The sequence below is a fragment of the Bombus pyrosoma genome, linkage group LG9, assembly GCF_014825855.1.
Source record: "Bombus pyrosoma isolate SC7728 linkage group LG9, ASM1482585v1, whole genome shotgun sequence".
Taxonomy (NCBI): domain Eukaryota; kingdom Metazoa; phylum Arthropoda; class Insecta; order Hymenoptera; family Apidae; genus Bombus; species Bombus pyrosoma.
Window position 1 is genome coordinate 9,301,150 of NC_057778.1, and position 20,476 is coordinate 9,321,625.

Below are 20,476 nucleotides of genomic sequence, written 5' to 3' on the forward strand. Positions count from 1 at the left end.
ATGTGACGATAGACAATAAATAAAAAAAAAAAATTGCAAGGACTGGAATTGAGTAGGATGTAGCTTCTGTGGATAGAAAAGAAGATTTTGAATTAGGCTTGTTATCGTATTATTTACTATCAGGTCTTTGGTAGATTAAGCTTTCGTAATTTTCTTTTGAAGAGATCGAAGAGATGAGGAGCAAACGATGAAACGTAGTACCATAAGTTTCACGTTTCAAACGCAGTCATACGTAGTGCAATTATTAATATTCGTTTCCTGTAAATAGTTGGAATTATCATTTACGTCTGATACTAGAAATGCAGGAATTCTGAAAGATAAAGAAACAATTATTTCCCAACTCGTTCGTTCCGAATTCTTCTTCATTTTACCACACTGTTCGAAGGTCGATACAACGTGACTGATGGAAAACAGACTTTGTCCTATTCCGCGTATAATTGTTAAAACTACCCGATCTACCCTGCCTAGTTTTACACCAAGAAACACCATGACAAGATTTTATTTATCTAAACCATTATTCATACCAATATCTAACGAGGAGCATTATCAACGTTGTATAATTAATTTCTCGATGCGACGAATCGGAATTAAACTCTGCAATTTGCGAGCTTTCAATCGGCACGTCTGCAGCTCAGGACGTATTTTATAGCGAGGACCTGAAGTTTTGCAGGCCAAGCACCAGAAGACGGTACAGTCTGTTTAATCGAGTTTGAGCCTGCTGGCCAGTCACCTTCCAATTCCATTTACGAAGCAACGCGGCAAAGTCAATTCCCTTTAACAGAATCTTCCTGCGAATGCAAGCAACGCGCAGTTTCTACGTTTCTTATCTGTCGACGAAAACAAGAAACGTTGCAGAACTTTTTATCTAAAAGCTAGACTCTGAAATATGGCAACACCAATCGGTTACGTTTTCGTCATTTTTCGAACAAACAAGTTTAGAATAACAGGTTTCTTAGATAGAGGTCGACTCTCTGTTCTGTAACTCGCTGTATGGTAGGCATCGTATCAGTAGTCGAAGAATGAAGCTGAGTCGAAGTCCTTTCACATTGTTTGAAATATACACGAAGAGGGTGGATCGGGGAACTAGGCCAGGCTCGAGTTCCTTTCTCGGTGAATACGAAGGAAATTCGCAAGAAGGAAAATAGTATAGCTTCTTATGATTGTATCGTTCGTCGAGAGATGAGTTCTCGTTGGGCATCTTGAAGAGATCTCGGGAGAATAGAACCCTGCGGATGAATAAAATTTTCGATGGAAATTTATAATTTTTGTTTTATCCGCAATTTTTAATTAAAATGTACCTTATAGAAACTAATCTAACTTATAATCTTCTTTCTTCTTTCTTCCTTCATTTTTTTTCTCTTTTTTTTTTAGTTGCCCCTTTATCGAATATTCCTAATTTTATACCTACAATTATTTGCGTTTATTTTATGGCAATGCTTTAACACAATGCGCGGATTTCGTCGTATTTTGCATTTATTATAATCGCTGGAGTAAATGTTAATGTCGTATCGGTATAAAATCATCTGTTAATACTTGGGTATAGGTAGATCCAAAGGATGTCTCCTTCCGAGGCTTCTGGGTAAACCAAAGTAACAACTTCTTGCAAGTTGGTTCTCGTGGCCTTTTATACCGTGTTCATGTGCTTTGGAATATCTTTTAATTTCCTGTTGGAATTTTTTTCTTATGTTATCTGTTATCTGTTCCTGTTTCTTACATATCACGGTGCATTTAATATACTTCTTGGAATAAACGATCGTAGTAGACTCTCTATTTTCTTTACTTTAGGATATTTGACAGCCATGCTCCAGATTTGAATTCGATATGTCCATATGGGTTTGGCGATGGCCTCGTAGATTCGCAGTTTACTGTTTGTATTCAGTTTGGAGTTGCTGGTTATGATACAGTTCATAATTTCCCTGTTAGTTTTTATTTCTTTCGTTTTCTCTCGCGTGTGTATTTACCAGATTAGTTTGTTGTCCAAACGAAGACCAAAATATTTGAGGAAATTTGTTTGCTGGATTTCTGACTTACGAAAGTTGGCTCTTTTTTCTTTTCTCTCTTTAACGTAACAATCACATGTGAGCATTTTATTCAGTTCATTGTAATTTCGTTATCCTCCGTTCAGTCTTCTAACCTATGACGTAATTTCTAATTTCGTAATCTGATTTATAATTAAAAGATCTGTTTTTCCTTAAGCTTCTTTCATTTCGAGAAATAAACCAGCGTCTGGCTGGTTTTGAGCGATGATATAAGTATATATCTGTTATTAGAATTCCCATACCTTGGAGATTAATGCTGGTAGAATTGTCAACCCGCCATAATTCTTATCGTAAATCTAAATTCTGTTGAAACCGATAACCCTGGACAGTCTTTTGCAACATCAAAAAATGAAAAAAGCAGTGGAGAAGAAAAATATACGGACTGATAAATTCTCTCTCTCTCTCCCTCTCTCTCTCTCTCTCTCTCTCTCTGCCTCCATTTCTCTCTCATGTAGCACATTCTCATAATTGTTCTTGACCACCCACGCAATATGGGACGATCGTGCAGCCACACAAGGAAGCAGTTTCGCGATGAGTTGCACAATTAATAACATTGTTCAAGGTTTTGAGGGCAATGAAATCGAGCGCAGTATCGGAAGAACGTACTTGGCCGGATTTATTGAACGCGTGCAGGCATGATAAAGTCTTTGACGCAGAAACTTTGTCAATAGCAGTGATAATAGCTCCGTCGAAACTTCGTTCATCATGGTTGACTAATGAATTGCAATAAAATGAATTTCTCTCCTTTTACTTAGAAACGAAAACATTTATTTATTTATTATTTATTTATTATCTGTCGATATTTATCTACTAGATGGTTAAATCGTTCGGTAGAAAATTACAGAACAATATAAATCAAAGATGATAGAATTCGGTGAATTTTTAAATCACAGTTAGCCGTAACAAATAGACTTATCGTTAATTAACGGCTTATTTACAATATTTCGAGCGTAGAAATGTTATATTCGCTTGCAACTATCTACGAAATTATTTGCTTTAAAGGCAGTTTGATTATAAACGGGTTAAAGTTTATCATTATTTTAATGAATTTATGCTAACAGCAAATCATTTGATGACGCTTTAATAGCCATAAATTGCGTGCTTTTTAATTTCTGTCTGATTTATTGTCCAATAATTACCTCTGTAATATTTCTTTATATTTTTCTTCCTCCAAAAGGAATATTCGAATTATCGATTCGCTTTTACTTCTATGCTTTATCATTACGAATTTAAATATCGAATTTATTGCAATATCATTTGACTACACGCGTTTTATCGTATTATTGTATTTCATTAATATTCATCCATTGTTTTATGCATTGTAAAATGTCCGGATATTGATTAGCGATAACGTGTATATGCATTCTCTGCACGTTTACGCCTTTAAACTTTTCATAGATGCATAAAACTCCGCAGTCTAATAATAATTAGCTTACCTGATCATATTTTAACCACAGAAGAACGTGTTACGGGAACCGTTACTTTTTCCATAATCGATCGAACAAAACTATTTGCTCGTAATTCGTGTTATTAAGCTCATCCCTCGAGCATTTCCCAACGGTATTGTTTAAAAATGGCAAATAAATAATTAGCACTACTATAATACACGTGCCTTTCTGGATACTTTGTTATTCGATGACTGGCCTTGTAGCTACCGAATGTGTTTCGCATTTAAAGGAAATTGCAAAACGGTCTTGGTATAAATCGCGAGTTTATTATCGTTCCAGCGAACCAATTGTTCCATGAAACTTGAATGCCTTGGAACTTTGTACTATTTAATTTCACATCGATTCGTAATTTATGATCACGTGCTGTCCTCGTTATAACATTTCGCTTGTTTCTGTCTCTTAACGCTGGTTTGGAATTTTACTTGAACGTAATCTTCAGGAACGTGGAGCTTGAAAATTAAAGGACCGATAAATAACTTTATCACATAAATTTGTTTATCCGTAGAAGATTTAAAAAACCGATTAAATATAACAGGTAAATATTTATGACACCCATATTAAAAAATACAATATAGCTTCGATGTTTTTGTAGAAAAAGAGATACAAAGAGAGGCAACAATTTGTATTTGTATGCAAAAGGGAAAGAAATGTGTTAGAAAACGTAGGAATTATTTGCAGAATATTTTCTCAAATGTAACAAAACAAGTAACTAAATTTCCTTTTTTTAAAAAATGGCCATTTAATTTACGATTACGATGAATAGCTATCTGGCGAATTCGTGAATTATCCTTTCGATTGCAGTGATTTCGCACGGCACGAGCTTTCCTTGCTAAAATAATTACAACACGGTTCTTTGTTAGTCGCTTTCACCGTTTCGAGGGCATACACGAGACGAGGAAACGGCTCGAGACGATCTTGGCTCGCGTGCCATTGTCTTTTCCGCTAGTACTTTCGTGGATCGGTTATTTGTTCAAGCAACTCGTCTATCTGAATCGAAATGGAACGAGTTTCTTATCCGGCTCGTGAACAGAACGTATGTTAGACCGACAAAAGTTAATTCGTTTCGTTTGCCTTCGGTTACTTCTTCCCGTGTAATTTTAATATATTTTACGCTTCTGATATTTACAAGAAATTAATTTCACAGAAAACAATGATTTCTGCGTAAATATTCTACGAAGGTATCCATATTTGTCATAGAAAACTTTACCACTTTCTTATACCGCGTAGAACTTCATCAACGATTCAAATACGTTTTCTCGTAATTAGTCGTCTCGGCAGGAAAGGATTCGTCTTCGTCTGGCTGAGAAAATATTTGGCTTTTTCTTACTGTACAAACCGGTTCAACGTAAAATGAAAGAGAATCAAAGTTCATATGGATACGTTTAATTTCACATTTTCTAGGTTTTAGTTTCTATCAAATTTCAGAATGTCTTAGATTTATTTCAAAGTAATTTCAGAGGCCTATCGAGCCTCGCTTAGGTAACAACGACGACAATTTAAAAATAATCCAATGGATTATTTATGAGAGAGCTGGAAGATAATCGTAAATACTTATTCGTCAGACGTTTCTGCGAGTATTCGAATACTTTCTTCGAATACTCTACACCTTGTGGCAATAAAATAATATCTAAACGTTCGCGAAGATACTTAGATGTACAGAACAGATTCGATGCTTTCTTTTTCAAACGAGAGTGGGCCAGAATAAAAGACAAGTAACACGCTTCACGAAGTCGCCTGAATCGAAAATATCCTATTAAGTGATAGGAGGAAAATACGAGAAACCAGTGGAGCAAGGGGTGAATGGGGTGGAAGTCTTTGAAAAGCCAACCGGTTTTCTCCGGTTCGTTGTTTAAACCCGAAATCCAACGACGTTGTAAAACACGCGATTATTCTGTCGTCGAACGGTCGACGTGGATAATGAATCAGACGGTGGCACCATTACGGCAAGGCCAATTAATCGAAACATATTACGTTCCTGTTTGGAGTGCGTCAGGAATATACGCGAACTCGTACGACCTGTTTCTCGATTGTACACGGCCCGTGAATATGCGTTAGGCGACACGATACGTGCATCCAATCGTCGATGATTAAAATTACGTTAATTATATTCTATAAGTAGAAAATATTATGCAACTCTTCTATTTCATATCCTTTGTCTTGGAACGTTGGTAGAAAATTTCCTTGTTTACCGCAGTTGGAGTAATTTGATAAATTCCAAAGCGATGCCGTAAATGAATTGTCAGATATATGAGAGACGATCGATATCTAAGTAAAGCTGTAACATATTAATCGAAAACCATAATCTACTGAAAATCAGCTTTCAGAGGCTTATGGAGCCTCGTTTAGGCAACAACGATAACAATTTAAAAATAATGGAATGCATTAGTTATGAGAGAGGCGAAAGATAGTCGTAAGTAACGATCGATATTATACCAAACACTGATTGATAAAAATTTTTCTTGGTAGAATCGGTTTCTTTCCTCTCGGAGGAATAAGCCTTGGAAGAAGCGAAGCACGGGTTTACAACATCGCGGATCGTTTCACAGCTCGTTTTACGATTTCCTCTTTCGTAACGTTCCGTCGTGACAAAAAAGGTTGCTTTAACGGGCGTGAAATAATTTATTGTCACGAATGGCAATCCACTTTCGCAGTCGACCGGAAATCGTCGATCCGTTCACGAGGGTAGTTGTTGAACTTCCGACCCTCCTTCTTTTCCAACCGACAAGATCGGAAAATGATTACACGCCGAAACTTTCCTACTCTCGATCACGAACTTTTAAATAAGGTAGCCGTGGATCTCGTAAATAGTTCCATTCCGGATGATAACGAACGACCGACGATCGACTTACCGTATTGTAATAATTATACTGATATTACGGGATTTAAAGGTTATTTAAACGCCTTTATATGTAGATATTGCAAATACGATACTTGAGATACCATCGAGTACACGTTACCCTAATTAAAGTGGCTCGGGAAAGTATTTGAACTGTTGTTAAAACACTTGACGAATTGCCGTTATGCGTAATACGAAACATTTTGCAATTTTATCAGCTCTATAACGAGATACGACTATCATGATTTCACTCTATGCGCAACGTACACGACTACGCTTGAATCACGAGGAAAAATACACGGATATCGATAAAAAATAAAAATATAATCGCGACAGAGGATGAAGATAGTTTGAGACGATTTAAGAGAAACAATTTCTTTTTCTAATTTATCAGGTAGGATTTTTTAGATAATTGCGGTTAAAAAAGGAAAATAAAAAAGATTATTTATCCAAAAGACTTGAGTGCAAAACCAAGTTATATTAATACGTATTATTTTATTATGGTATGCTATGGAGGAAACATATGAATAAACAAATAAACTAATATATCGGTTAATGGCATTAACTGTCTCGAGGGATTGTCACAAACTCCACGGTGATTAGTTTTATGCTAATTTTGCATACTGCTCGACGATAACATATCGTTTATCTTGGATTGCAATGTGTATCCGGTCCCGACGTCACACGTTTCGAAATTCGTTGAATGAAATAACTATAGATAAGCAATAACTATCTGAAACACAGGAATACACTTAGAAATTAACTTGTCACAGCGTAATCACTGACATTAAGGAGACAATTTACATGCTTGTATTATAATTATAACATGTTATTTAGTCTCTGGCTGATAAGCCAGATAATAATTCATTACACTTGAAATTTTAAAGTGAAATTTTATATATATATATATATATATATATATATATATATATAAATGGCATTACTAAAATGTGCTTATGATTTTATGTTTTAACTGATATTTTATTTGCTTGATAAGAAATTTTATTTGCTTGAGAGTAGATTAAACTATCTTGCCTCTGCAAGGCAAATATTCGTAGATAATTCGTCAGATATTCGTCGTTTGTTAATTTTTAAAAGGAACAAGTCTTGCGCTCGAATCGAATAATTCATGTCGTTGTTCTTATCTATTATCGTATCTATTATCAGAAGAGATATTACAAATTCAAGTATACAGAATTCTTCGTTGTTCAAAGCACGATATCGAGTCACTTCGTTTATTTATTATTTTTCAATTTGGTCCATTTTACCAAATTGATTTTCTTCGATTAAAAGAAAACGTTCGATATTTTCGTCGCTATCGGAATTTTTCTCGCGATATTTTTCTTAATTTTCTTTTCCTTGCCTTCACCATTGAAACTAAAAATATTCTTTTCGGAACGAGAATAAATCATCGAAGAAATGTGGCAAATCCAAATTCGTGGAATTTCTCGTCGCCCACAGAACAATGCATTAAATCCTCCCCCTTATCGCGCAATTTTGTCAGATTGGTTTTCTTCGATTAATAGAATCCTCGCGCTGCATATTTTTATCGATATCCGAACCTCTCGCCAAAACTTCTTTCTCGTGTTTTCCTCGCCGAGAAAAGAAATATGTTTTCATAAGCCGTTTCGAGGACTCCGACCAGCCACGTTAACTAACACGTAGACGAATTCGCGACACTCGATCAGCTCCGCGAACGACCATAAACGAAGGCGTAATTCATGCCCGCCTAAAGTGGTCTTTAAGCTGATCAACGATATGGTTGAGGACCACTAAAGTGGCCTTCACTTGCTGAAGGATAAGATCATCGATTTCTTGCGCTCTCTGCGTACTATTTCAGCCGATGAGAAATTTAACGACGATCCCGATCTGTCTAACGGATATCGTTGTTTCTGTCTCTTTATTTACGCGAATTCACGCGATTACGATGGACTCACTGTAAACAGCTGCTGCGGATATATCCGACATTTAACACTGTGGATAGTTGGAACAATTAGCACGTCTGGATTCTCAAATGCTTACATATTGTATATTTTTCGCTTTTATTTAGAGCACGTTAGCTTACACGTTACATGAAAATTGATGAGAATTCGAGTTTCTAAATGATATGAAATGAGATATTATGCAGGATATTCTTTGGTATACGTTCGTTGCACGATGTTGCTGAATTCTCGAGTCTCGATATTCAATTTAATCAAACACAAATCAACATTCGTCTAATCACATTATATTCACAGATAATAATTCAGTAATTCACGGATCAAGTCTCACAGTTTCAGAAAAATCGAAGGATTATCGACACCTGATTCGCGTACTCCATTTCGACCGTCACTGTGTCCTTTCTTTTCTCAAACAGCCTGAACCACTTTCGTTCCACATCACTCGATACGCAATTTTTCATTCGTCGCAAACTCGATTAGAAGTTTAATGTCGTCCTAAATATTTATCTCACGGCCCTTTTCTTGTTTAAAAAATCACAGGCGAAGATCGTTCTTACCAGGCACGTAATTTCGAACCTATGGATTGCAACCTATTCTCTATCGAACGATTTCTCGCCTCCCGTAAATTCGATCGCAAGATCCAACATCCACAGGTGCTTCTATTTATCTCAATTTCTTCCTCGAAACAAACCTCTCTTCTTCGGAGCCAGAAAAAGAACGCGTATATCTTCCTTCTAAGTAACTCGCAACATATCGATTGGAAACTACTCGATCCTGATTCCCCAGCTATTTCTCATCTTTCATAAGTTCGCTCTGTTTTTTCAAAATCCCGGAATTAGATCAAAGCGTCTGATGCTTGTCAACTTACAATTTCGTTGCCCGACGAATGCTTCTCTCGAGATCAAAAACGAAGACTAGAAACCTCTCCTCTAAACATCCTCCAACTGCTCCACTCCAACTCCACTGACTCCAGTGTCACTCTTTCCTCGTCCTATTCCCTTGGATTGTAACTTTCAGAAATTTCAATTGCACACGAGTCTTGCTCGAGTCGCAGTCTGATCCGTCGAAAAAGCTTCTCTTCGCGACGCTGTAAACACAAGGAAGCAAGGTTTTCCCAAACGTAGGTGGAGAAGTGGAGGCGCAAAAATGGAAAATCAATGGACCTAACTTCCTTCTTTCCAATTCCTCGACGTTCCAATCTCTCTCTTCGCTCTACTTGAAGACAGATACGCGAAGGAACGCGATCGATTCGAGGAATCGTAAAATTCTTCGGGATCAGAGAGGCGTGTCGGTCGTCGGTGTTACACGTAGCCGTTCGCGTCCAGCTTTAAGGCGGCTTCGTAAGAAGGCAATCCTTCGTCAGAGATTTCTTGTTCCGTGGCCTCGTTGCATTCCATGGATCTCACGGTCGTGCTCAAGCGTAGTAACGTAGACTCCATGGAAGGGATTATAATTCCTGGCGTCTCCGCACCTTCGGGCTTCTTGTCGATGAAGTTGGGCAGGCTTCTCGAGTCGAAGATCAGACTGTCGTAAGTCGGCGGTGGTCCAGGGCCGGAGTTAGGCGTCACAGGACACGAAAGGGCGGCGTAGGTGCTCTCGTCCAAGTTTCCCTCGCCTGTCGATTGTCTGTCGCAGCACTGAAAAAGCGAACATCAATATCGAGGAGTTTTAGAGTTTAGTTTTATACCGGCGAACTTGGCGGACATCGAAACGAGATGAGCGTTATTTCGCGAGAAACAAGTCCGCGATTCGAACGAAATAGTCACGAGGCAGGATGCTAATGAGCGTTTAAACGCTAGACGATTAATGTCCACGTGTCTAACAATGAACAATTAAAGCTTATATAATCGATACGCGAGTAATTATTTAATTCGTGCGAAATCTGGCCAATCGATGGTGGAATATTCGTTACGCATCAGGCAGATCTACTAAAAGAACGTTTATCTAATTTTCATCGGTATAGATATACATAATATATATATATGTATTCTCACGAATCAGCTAAATTGCAAAGATCGGCTTCAATATCAAATTAACGTAAAACGTTAGTATTAAAGGTGAACATCGTGTTAATCGTATAAGACGAAACATTCTTAGAGATACCACGATAGGAATTCCTCGAGGATGATCTATTTTACTTTTACTTAAAATTTTCATCATTTTTTTTGTATTTTTTTTAACTTTCAGCTTCTCTAACTTTCCTCGTGAATTAATCTAAAAATTGTCGGTCTTTCGACAGAGACGTAGCACACAGTTTTCATTGGATAAGAGTGCGGACGAAAGCCGAGCCAAGCGTGAAACGAAGATTCCTGATCGATCGGATCGTATTAGTTTAGCCAGGGTAACCGCAAACGATTTCACCGCAAATGATAGAGCATCGCGCGATTAGTCAGTTATACGGCATAATATAATCATCGCGTAATATGTTCGTATCGCGCTCAGCACAAGGCCGGATTAACCTGAACAGGGTTGATTTTCGTCGAAAACGAGGCTACCGATTTTAGCTATAGCCTGTCGGGAAACACGGATAAGATATCCGTTTCTCAGAACGATCGAGTAGATCCGACCATCACCTAAATCCAACTCGATCTGATCGGGCCACAGAAACTTCGGTTCGCGTGTGCTATTTTAACTGAATCTTACATAACGTGCCGTTTAAGTGCACCACGTTCGTGAACGCGAATCATAATGAACACGGTGTATACCGTACTTTGCGTTGATAAATGCTTGAAATTACGACCGTTGTTTTCTCCAAGCGAGATTTTGCTATTGTTAACCCTTTCTGCTTGCCTTCGTGATATTTGCTCGAGTCGAATCGTTTCCAGCGGAGTTCACTAACCCTTCGTTGACCCGACTTATTTCTATTTGTCTATTTTTCGTTGTTGTCGTTATTCTGAACGTCAGATGAGAAACAATCGATGAAGCTACGTTGTCAGATCTTTTACACAGACCAATCGATCTTACGTTAGCGAAATTATCCTTTCGTCTCTGTTAAGTTATACCATTATATAAATGAAAATTTCACCGTGTGAGAAGAAAATTTTAATTTTAGAAGAACGCTATAGCGATGGTTAACGTGAAATAAATCGTCTATTCGTATAAAGACGTGTCAATTAAGCAATTTGATGTGCATCATGAGAAAGGTTACTCACAGCAGCGTGCGCTTCCGTGGTGAAGACCTCGAGGCTATGCACGTCTGGCTCTGTCCTCCAGTATTGCGGGTACTCTTGCGGTCGGTTCTTCCGGATGCTCTTGTGACAACAGTAGCACATCAGTAGGACGACCATAATCACGCCGCTGAGCATCGCCCTGCAAGAAAACAGAGCCCGTGCCGCGAGTTAGAATAACGTGAGCGTGTAGCCAAGAGAGAAATGAGACCATCGAGCGTATATTTATCGCGCGTCAACCTCTTCCCTCATAGTTGTGTGGCCGTTTTAAATCATCTTCAGCCACGGTTCATCGTATTATCGATTTTAGACGAGATTCGTAGACGTGCAGCCTCTCTTATAGGGTGAATTTCGTCGCGAATTAAACGACGTACTCTTCAGACTTTTATAATAGAAATTTTGGTTGCTTATGAATGAGAGAATTACGTATGGTACATTTAGAGGAAATCTAAATATGCAAAACACGCGTAGAATGGAGGAAATATAGCGGCGTATAGAAACGCGTATGTTAAAATGCAAGGTAAATTTCTCGTGAATTAATTATCCTGAATTGTTCGTAATAGAAAACTTGTTTACCTATACGAGGAACGAAATTTAAATATGTATATAAGAATCTAGGAAATACATATAATATTCAAAAACATAGATATAAGATAAAGGTCAAAGTAAAGTATTTACCGACAAGTTTTTATTTCAACAGTTATGTAAATATCAATCTATTTGTAATGTTTTCTCATTTGTATATTTACGATATATAGGTATATTTTCACTGTGGACGGCAAAACACCATGATATATGGAGAAAATAGTTTTCAAGTAACGTATCGTGATAAATAGCTATAGTTAATCGAATGAGATATAAAATTATCTTTATCCCCCTATGCAACCACGATGAAACGTGTATTTCAATATTTTAGAACATTTCGTTAAGTCTAATATCGTTTCAAAGGTATAATATATACTTAAAAACTTGTTTCGTAGTGTGATCGAGCGACGAGTTCCTTTAAAAAGCTTTTAGCATCCCTTAAAATTCCACCCTTTCTGCCCGCAACATCGTATCAAATAAGAAAGTACTAGAAATATTAAATATAATCGATTTAAACGAATCACCCTCTATATTGTAGGCGACAGAAATGAAAAGAATCTTCGAAATCAAGCTACAGGCATCAAAGAAGCTATTCCTCCGAAAAAAGTGAGTAAAAAAAAATCTGTCGCTGATTGATTTAACACAAACTCGGACAGCAAAATATCAGTGTGGCTAATATTCGCTAATGTTACACTCGGAGATTGTTGTTGCGAGTGCGATAATCGCTTTCACTCATCCTCAAAGTGTCCTTAATGGCTTTAACGCTTTTTGAAAGTTAGAAACTTGAGCGTAATGGCAGACGGTAAGCAACAGTCTCCGCCGTTGAGAGTCGTTTCACGCGGATAAAACGACGAGTCTGCGATTTCACGGTTCGTCGAGACGATTTCTGCGACCACGAGCTTCACCATCGTGGCAAACCGGTGATTCGATGGCCGTTGTTTACGATACGCCGCGTATTAAATGATCACGGCTACTGTAATACAGTTGTTCCTGCAATTATTACGGTGACGGTGCCACTTCCTGTGCAAACCGTTCTCTTTATGAGTCACGAGCCAACTCGACTTATTTCTTTAATGAAAATTACGGAATTGCGATATTTTCAAAATTTGCGACGTCAGTTTTGATACAATTTGTCGAATTTTACAGTCGTTCGAGGATTCGCGAATTATCTTCCCTTCTTTGCTACATCTTTAGTATATAAATAACGATTTTATTATAATAATTTTGAACGATTTCGATTAAGTCGAGCGTGGAATCTTTCTCTCTAAGGAATCTCTCTAAAATATTTTGAAAATTGATTGAAACGTCCTTCGTTTATTCCAAATTGAAATTACGGAATTTATAAACTCGTCCAGAGATTCGACCGAGCATCTTCTCTTTCAATTTCCATCGAATTTTCTTTTCTTCTTCTTCGATGAGATTTTAGTGTTTCTGCGATGACATGTTCGATATTGAATGAAAGTTTCGCGAAGTTTTTTAATACGACGGCTCGCTATACTAAGTACGGTATGTCCTGTTTACTTCTTTTTCTTTATTTTTCTTTTTTTTTCAAAAAGTTACTTGCGCCTTTGTAGCGTAAGAAGTTCAAGAAGATGATGAAGTTTCGCTGCTTATGCTAATCGAGTTTGAGAAACACTGATCTAGTGGTTTACTCAGTAAATACGGTCTATAACATAGAAAGGAGGCTAAATCGTGCTTACCGGATGTTATCTTTTCTTTGCTCTGCAGGGAAGAACCGTATGAAAGTTGCGTGAACTTTAATCAAGCAAAGAGATGCCGTTGATTGATTAATATTATAAATTGCAAGTGATTTAAAAATGATAAACCTATGCAAATTCGTCTCTGGCGTCCTTAATTATTCCTTATCAGATTCTCTGTTTAATCATGTTACGAAGATAATTTAAAATTTAAATAAAGCGTATTTACGTCGTTCGTTGTTACATAACACCGATCGATGAGTTAATGAAGCCGTTGAAAATACAAATAGCTGGAACAACTCATCCTGAAACGTATTGCTATTAATAGCACTCGAACATCATAAAAATGGATCAATTAAAGGTCGCTCGATCTAGAAGTAGTTGAAATGAATTTTCTACAGTTATCTAAATAAATAAATTGATTCCCGACAGAAATATTCGATGATAAATGTACCAACTTTCCTAGAAACATTTCAGATAAATCCTTCGTAATTCCGTAGAAAAGTGTTTAATATAAATTCACAGAGATTTCGTAGAAAAATGTTCGAACTAGCCTCCCCGTAATTAAACTATTTCTATAGAATAAGATAAATATAAAATAAACTTTTTCAACTTTCTTTCTAATTAGATAGAAAATATTTAAAAGAAAATTTAGTATCGTGGAAAGATATTCGATGATGAGATTCCGATATATCAAATAAATTCCGTATTATCATAGCAGAGGAAAATATCCAAAGTAAATTTCTTTCTATAGACAAACATTGGCCGAATTCCGCGCGATATTGTAAAATAAATACCCCACAGTCTTGAAACTAAATTCTTTGTAATATCAACGTAACGATATAGAAAAGTATTCATCGATAAATCAATGATCAGATTCCACGGCCAAATATCTACAATCGGTTCCCTGTTATGACTCTGTAGAAAGGAAATTTTAAAGAAATTCTCTGCGTTTATTTCTGCGTAGAAAAATTGTTCATTATTTCATCGAAGAAAATTCCAGGCAAATTCTCCGCCAAGGTACAATAGAACAAAATATTACCGCGGGATACCGTTCGACTAAATCGAAAACACGTGTAGAGTTTCCCCGTGTGACGATAGAAAGTCGTTGAAAGCTGTGGATTGCGGGATTGTGTACCACCGATCGAATCGATCGACCGGTATTGAGTATCGTGCATCGAAAGCCGGTTACTCACCCGCCGAGAAGAATGTTAACATTCCCATGCAAATCGGTCTCGAAGTGACTCGTCTTACTAGCCGCTCCGCTTGCTGTCGTGGTGACATTGTATTCTGGTAAAATGGCATCTTCATACATGTTCGTGATATTACGCTTGTTCGAGGTAGCTTCCATAGCGGCCAGCATTGTCATCGTTCGCCGAAACGCGGTCCTGAAACGTTCCTTTTCTCATACGGTTTGTCCACTTTTATGCCTGTTCTAAGAACCACTTTGCGTATCGTGTTTTACGAATAAATTCTTACGTTTTATATAACCTGAGAAACCTGATAAAGCATCGATGTTCGATGTTGTCTGCAAATCTGTACGATCCGTGGATATTTATCGAAATTGACGAGCTTGAGATTTATTTATGACAAGGATAGACCTTAGTGTTTATTTACAATAGGTTCTTGTCATTGTTATCATTTATTAATAGAACTATTGTAAAGCCAAGATATACGCACAATTATATATGTACAATGTATATATACACACATGATGCAAGAAATAAAGCAAAACAGAAAATGCGAAGAGAGGAGTAGAAGAGAAGCAACGATAATAGCTATATAATACGTGTGTAGCGTAAAATTGGATATAACGTAATCGAAAAACTTCACCAGCTAAAAACATAATTTAGTGCGTGCGTAAAGCTGGATATATAAAGATTTCTTAGAACAATGACTAAAGAGAGTCACGGAAGAAATCTATTTTATTTGTAAGCGTATTATTGGTTAGCTTTAATTTATTCGGCTAATCCGATCGTCTTAACTGTTTTTAAAATTATAATAAAGGTAGATATAAAAGTTGTTTGCAAATTTCCTAAAGGAAAAAGATAGAGAAGTCGCACGTTAAGCTTTTCTTATGAATTCATTTTCGTTGTTGAGATTCACGATTTCCTCTAAGTCAGTCGTTGAGACACACAACTACTTTTTAAAACGATATTCGTACAAGAACCTTTTAAAAATGGTGTCGTGGTTTATCGATCATGCCCTTTGCGGAGATTCCAGCTAAAAGCCACCCCTTACCTTTTCGCCGATGGATTCGAGTCGTAGGACATTTTGGAGCGTGTTGTAGTCACGATATACTCGAGGTTGGTGATACCGTCGTATCGTATCGATGCCTCCTTGACTCATTTGCATCGAATTATTCGGCCTTCGATCTTCCTGGCTTTCCTCGATCAAAATGCTCGTTTTTGTCGCATACCGCAGACTCTACCTGCGCAATTTTAATTCGTCTTTTTTTAGCCTTTGATCCCCTGTCCTCGCCTTCCCTTCCAACCTGTTGGTCCGCGTTCCTCCGCGATAGTTGACCTCGTATGGTAGCACGAACAGGAACAAACTGTTTTCTTTTATAGTTTCATTTATATCGAAGGATATTTTTAAGAAAGTCGGGTTTGGGATATTCTATAATATAAAATATTTAAAAAGATGCTAAGATCTGGAAGAACTTTTTTGTCATAAGAAGCTCAAAGCATAAAAGAAATTTTCGAATGTTAGATTTATGTATGTGAAGTTACACTTTTAGCAGATATAGGATTCGTTTGTTTTGTCGATTAGAATCGTACTTTTCTTAATGGTAGAATCAGTTCCGATGTAGATGATAATACGTTACTTCGATATCTTGTATATCAACAAAGTTGAAACATTAGCGTGCTGTCGATCGAACAACAAGATAATTTCCCGAAGCCTGCGGATCAGCTGCGTTGAGCGGTTCGATTTTTTCACAAAGGAAAACGATAGAGTAGTTCGTTTGTTCGAGTATAATTTAAGGCTAAAATGAGAGAAAAATATAATAAAAATTATAAAACGCGTGGACTTTTTACAGAATGGTCTGTCGTTGTGACTCGTAATTGAATATATAAACAGTCTTGTATACTCTGCTGCGATTTTAAATGTGTAATAATCTTATTAACAGCTTTGACGTAAGAGAATTATTAACATATTAACTGATTTTAAAGAATACATTTCCTAAAAGAAAAATGCTAAAAACTATGGAGAAAACGAGTCTTATAATCGTAATATCTATCGTAATATTGCTAATAGTAGCTATAAAAGTTAATCTCACCTTCGATTAAATTTTATTCCCATTTTATTCCGACTCGGCTAATAAAAACGTATCGTCGAGGATTAGCTAGATTGAAGTTAATAACATGTAATTGGTCAGGGAAAAAGTAATACGCGATCGTGACGAAAGAAATTAGTATGGAGGCGAGGTGAATGGAAAGCTTCGATTAAGATTAAATACAAGGAATGTCATATGGAGATTAATACGTCCCAGTTTTATAGACGCACATTCCCCCAATGGAAAACAAAGCGAATATCTTGAATATAAGCATGCATAATTAACTCCTTGACACGGTATTAAAATAGCCAATGGTGCGTCGTGTATATCAAGATTTCGTGCGACTTTGAATTTTTCATTCGCCTCTCTCTCTCTCTCTCTCTCTCTCTCTCTCTCTCTCTCTCTCTTCTCTTTCAACGATTTTCATTCAGCGTATTTCAAACTTCTGCTTTTAGATATTAGAATTTTTTTAGACGACCACTTTATTTATTTCGGTTGATCTTAATTGCTCGACAAATTTTTTATTTAAAAATATATTCTTCTAGACTAATTTTCTATTTGTAGTTTTAACGAGAGAAAATGTGATAAGTACATTTTTGTTGATTTCCTCATTTTTATGACATTCGGTGACTAGAGATAGATGTATTTACCTAACTTAATGAATATTAGCTTGCCCAACTAATGTCATTAATATCGCTTAAATGTCGAAAACGATGAGATAAAGACACATACTTAGTTGCAAAATCGAATGGAAAAACAGCTTTGACGGGGAGAAGATTGATAACATACCGAGGTTCGAAGCTGTTCTCTTGCAAAGAACAGGAAATGTGTTATTATGTTTTTCATCTATAGCCTAGATTTCTTAGGTTAGAAAATTGCGTATTCGATAAAAGCTTCGTAGAACTGGAAAAAGTATAAAAGAGGTATTTTGTTTCCTTTTATTGCATAAAATGTCTGATGCACGCGATGCAAGATAAATATTCGAACGAACAAAGCTTCTTTATAGTTCTTGCGCCGTTTGTTTCGTCCTTCACCGGTATACGATCGATTTATGCCAAGCCTACTCAATTGACGAAACTTTCAGCTTAATGGACTATGAAACGATACCTGACGACCTTTCTTTTTTAATGTCGTATAAAAAGATAAAAAAGTTTATGATGTGATATGAAATCTGTAATTAAAAACGGATTATCACGCTAACTATTCACCCGTTAATGAATGTTATTATTAAATTGAAGTATTCCAAAATATGTACAACATCGTCAAGTATTTCTTTCTCTCCGCGATTTTTCTTTTTTTTTTTTTTTTTAGCGTAACGTGCATGTACGACAATCAATCGGTTGCAATCAAACCATCACGAATAATTATTATCATCGGTCTCTCGTTATATCCGTCGCCAAGCATGCACCGTCATTTCGTATTCCGTCGTATTTATTTTTTATGTTTGAAGCCTGATTCACGCCGATACAACGTTTCAAATCTTCTAGCAACAATTGTGCATTGGGATCGCACTTGGTCAAGGATAATTTAAAGATAGTCATTCATCGTTGAAATGACTTTACATAACTCATCAACCTACTCGGTAGATCGAAACCTACACCACCGCCCTCATATTTAATCTCACTCAACAAGAAAGACAAGAAAGATCGAGTTGCAAAGATATAATCGATGATACAACAAGCGTTACGATCCTTTTTATATTTCACAAAGTTTGTGCCTCTTTGTTTTCTTACCTACGTTGTCCTATTTTTCCATTGATTATTTTACTTAAAACCGTAGGACGCAATGGCGTTAGGCTGGAAGGCTAGCGGTTTATCGTGAAAAATTTACGAAATAAATTTTTTAACAGACAGATTGGCTTAGACTAGACAGAAGAAGAAGAAGAAGAAGAAGAAGAACTTATGGCTAGAGTGCAGACCTTTATGCAATTTCATACTTTTATGAGTATAGCTAAAGGAAAATAGGGATTTGTTTCCTCCATGAAATATCTAAACGAATATTCTGCTTCGAATATTTCCTGTATTTTTCCATATTATATGTAACTTTCTTCACTTTGGAATTTTCTATAATTACACGAATATCCGCAATGTACTTATTCATCGCCTTGGCATACTTGATTCGGCTAGAAAAAGATTATGAAACTACTACATCATACTAACTCAAACTTCTGGTTCTTAAAGATTATGCGTAGATAGTTAAATATTTTTACATTCTATCCGCAAGTCTTTTTCCTATTTTTGATTATTTTACTGCACCGTAATGGTATTAAACTCACACTTTGTACCCCAAAATTTTCTCTCACTTCCACGTATAATTACATCTAATCCCAGCTATACTTTGAAACTTCCAAAATACCGGAACATTCCTTCTATTCCTTCTTTTTCTTTTTTCTTTTTTTTCTTCACAAAAAAGATCTAACGCTATCAAATTCAGTCGACGTAAATTACCAAACGTATTTTCCACGATGGAAACGCGGCATAAGGCGTGCACGACGTGTACGTACAAGCGTTCCCTTGGTTCCCTTCGGTACTGTCGCGTGCCACTTTCGTTCTCCATCGAGCTCGGTGTCGTCGACGACGATGACGACGAAGGATCGCGAGATTAAAAAAATGAAAAAAAAAATGGGGAAGAAATGGTTGGACGAGGAACCCGATCCGCTCCCGCGACCGTTTCGTTTCAAACTATTACGCTGGTCATATTATACGCGTTGCCTGGCTACCAGTCGAGGCGACGCCGCGACGTTCGCCGCCGGCGCACGCCGCGAAGCGTCGTGACGCCTCGCGTGGCAGGACGAACCGATCCACTGACGTAGAACTGGGACGTGGCGGGACTAACAGGGCCAAGGTGTCTACATTCCACCTTTCCATAACCCTTTGTAATTCGCGATATCCTCGAATTTTCGTTCCAATTAGTTTCCTTTCGTTTCGTCGTGTTTCTAACTTTAGCAACTTGTGGGATACGAGTATCTTTAAACAAAAATTCTACGCCCTATTTACCCTTCTATGATCCACATTTCCAAAAATTCGTCCTAATCTTAAACTTACGCCATAAAAAGTGTATTCTATCGAAATATCACGTTTCTAGATACAACAATTTGAGCTGCACGTTGATGACCGAGCGTCACTCATTTGTGAGTCACTTTTGCATTTTTTTTATACGTGTAGATTGTATCATATTATATCAGAACCGTGAGAGAGTAAGAGAGCGTATTCCGCAGTCTGAATCGTCGCTATTCACATTGTTACACTTAGCATCGATACATCTAACGATACTTGTAGTCCAACATCGAGGTTTCCGGGAAAGTGGTGTGTCCAAAAGGAAGAGGATTCCAACGTTTCGCCCAGCATCGCAGTTGATTACATGAAGATATTGGCACTGATGCCGGTGGCCAACAAGAACAGCGTGAACAGCGTATATTATATTACATTTCACATTTTATATTACGCATATGCGAAATGTGTATGTCAACGTTCAATTCGCAATCAAA

At 37.1% G+C, this 20,476-nt stretch overlaps 2 protein-coding genes across 13 annotated transcripts in view; one reads left to right on the plus strand and one right to left on the minus strand.

Moving 5' to 3' along the window:
- Positions 1 to 20,476, plus strand: part of LOC122570715 (probable beta-hexosaminidase fdl) — a 38,635-nt gene that overhangs the window by 3,321 nt on the left and 14,838 nt on the right. For 4 of the 8 annotated variants that reach the window (XM_043733459.1, XM_043733458.1, XM_043733464.1 and 1 more), the window contains one exon: positions 12,554 to 12,621. The exons of 1 other annotated variant lie outside the window; for it this stretch is intronic. In XM_043733459.1, coding sequence (XP_043589394.1) covers positions 12,563 to 12,621 — 59 coding nt within the window. In that variant the 5' untranslated portion in view covers positions 12,554 to 12,562. Of the gene's footprint in view, positions 1 to 12,553; positions 12,622 to 20,220; positions 20,401 to 20,422; positions 20,449 to 20,476 lie in introns of those variants that run through there. 3 more of the 8 variants (XM_043733461.1, XM_043733468.1, XM_043733460.1) reach the window with 3 other exon arrangements.
- On the minus strand, positions 7,222 to 20,057 carry LOC122570724. 5 transcript variants are annotated; one of them, XM_043733495.1, is made up of 7 exons: positions 19,437 to 20,057; positions 16,993 to 17,030; positions 15,954 to 16,143; positions 15,192 to 15,248; positions 14,909 to 15,100; positions 11,416 to 11,572; positions 7,222 to 9,900 (listed from the first exon to the last, which is right to left on the minus strand). In XM_043733495.1, the coding sequence occupies exons 3-7, from the start codon at positions 15,983 to 15,985 to the stop codon at positions 9,565 to 9,567; spliced, it is 774 nt and encodes a 257-aa protein (XP_043589430.1). In that variant the 5' UTR covers positions 15,986 to 16,143; positions 16,993 to 17,030; positions 19,437 to 20,057; the 3' UTR covers positions 7,222 to 9,564. The 5 variants fall into 5 exon arrangements, with proteins under 5 accessions (XP_043589430.1, XP_043589432.1, XP_043589431.1 ...); XM_043733497.1 differs by having other exon boundaries at positions 19,493 to 19,555; XM_043733496.1 differs by lacking the exon at positions 16,993 to 17,030 and having other exon boundaries at positions 19,493 to 20,057.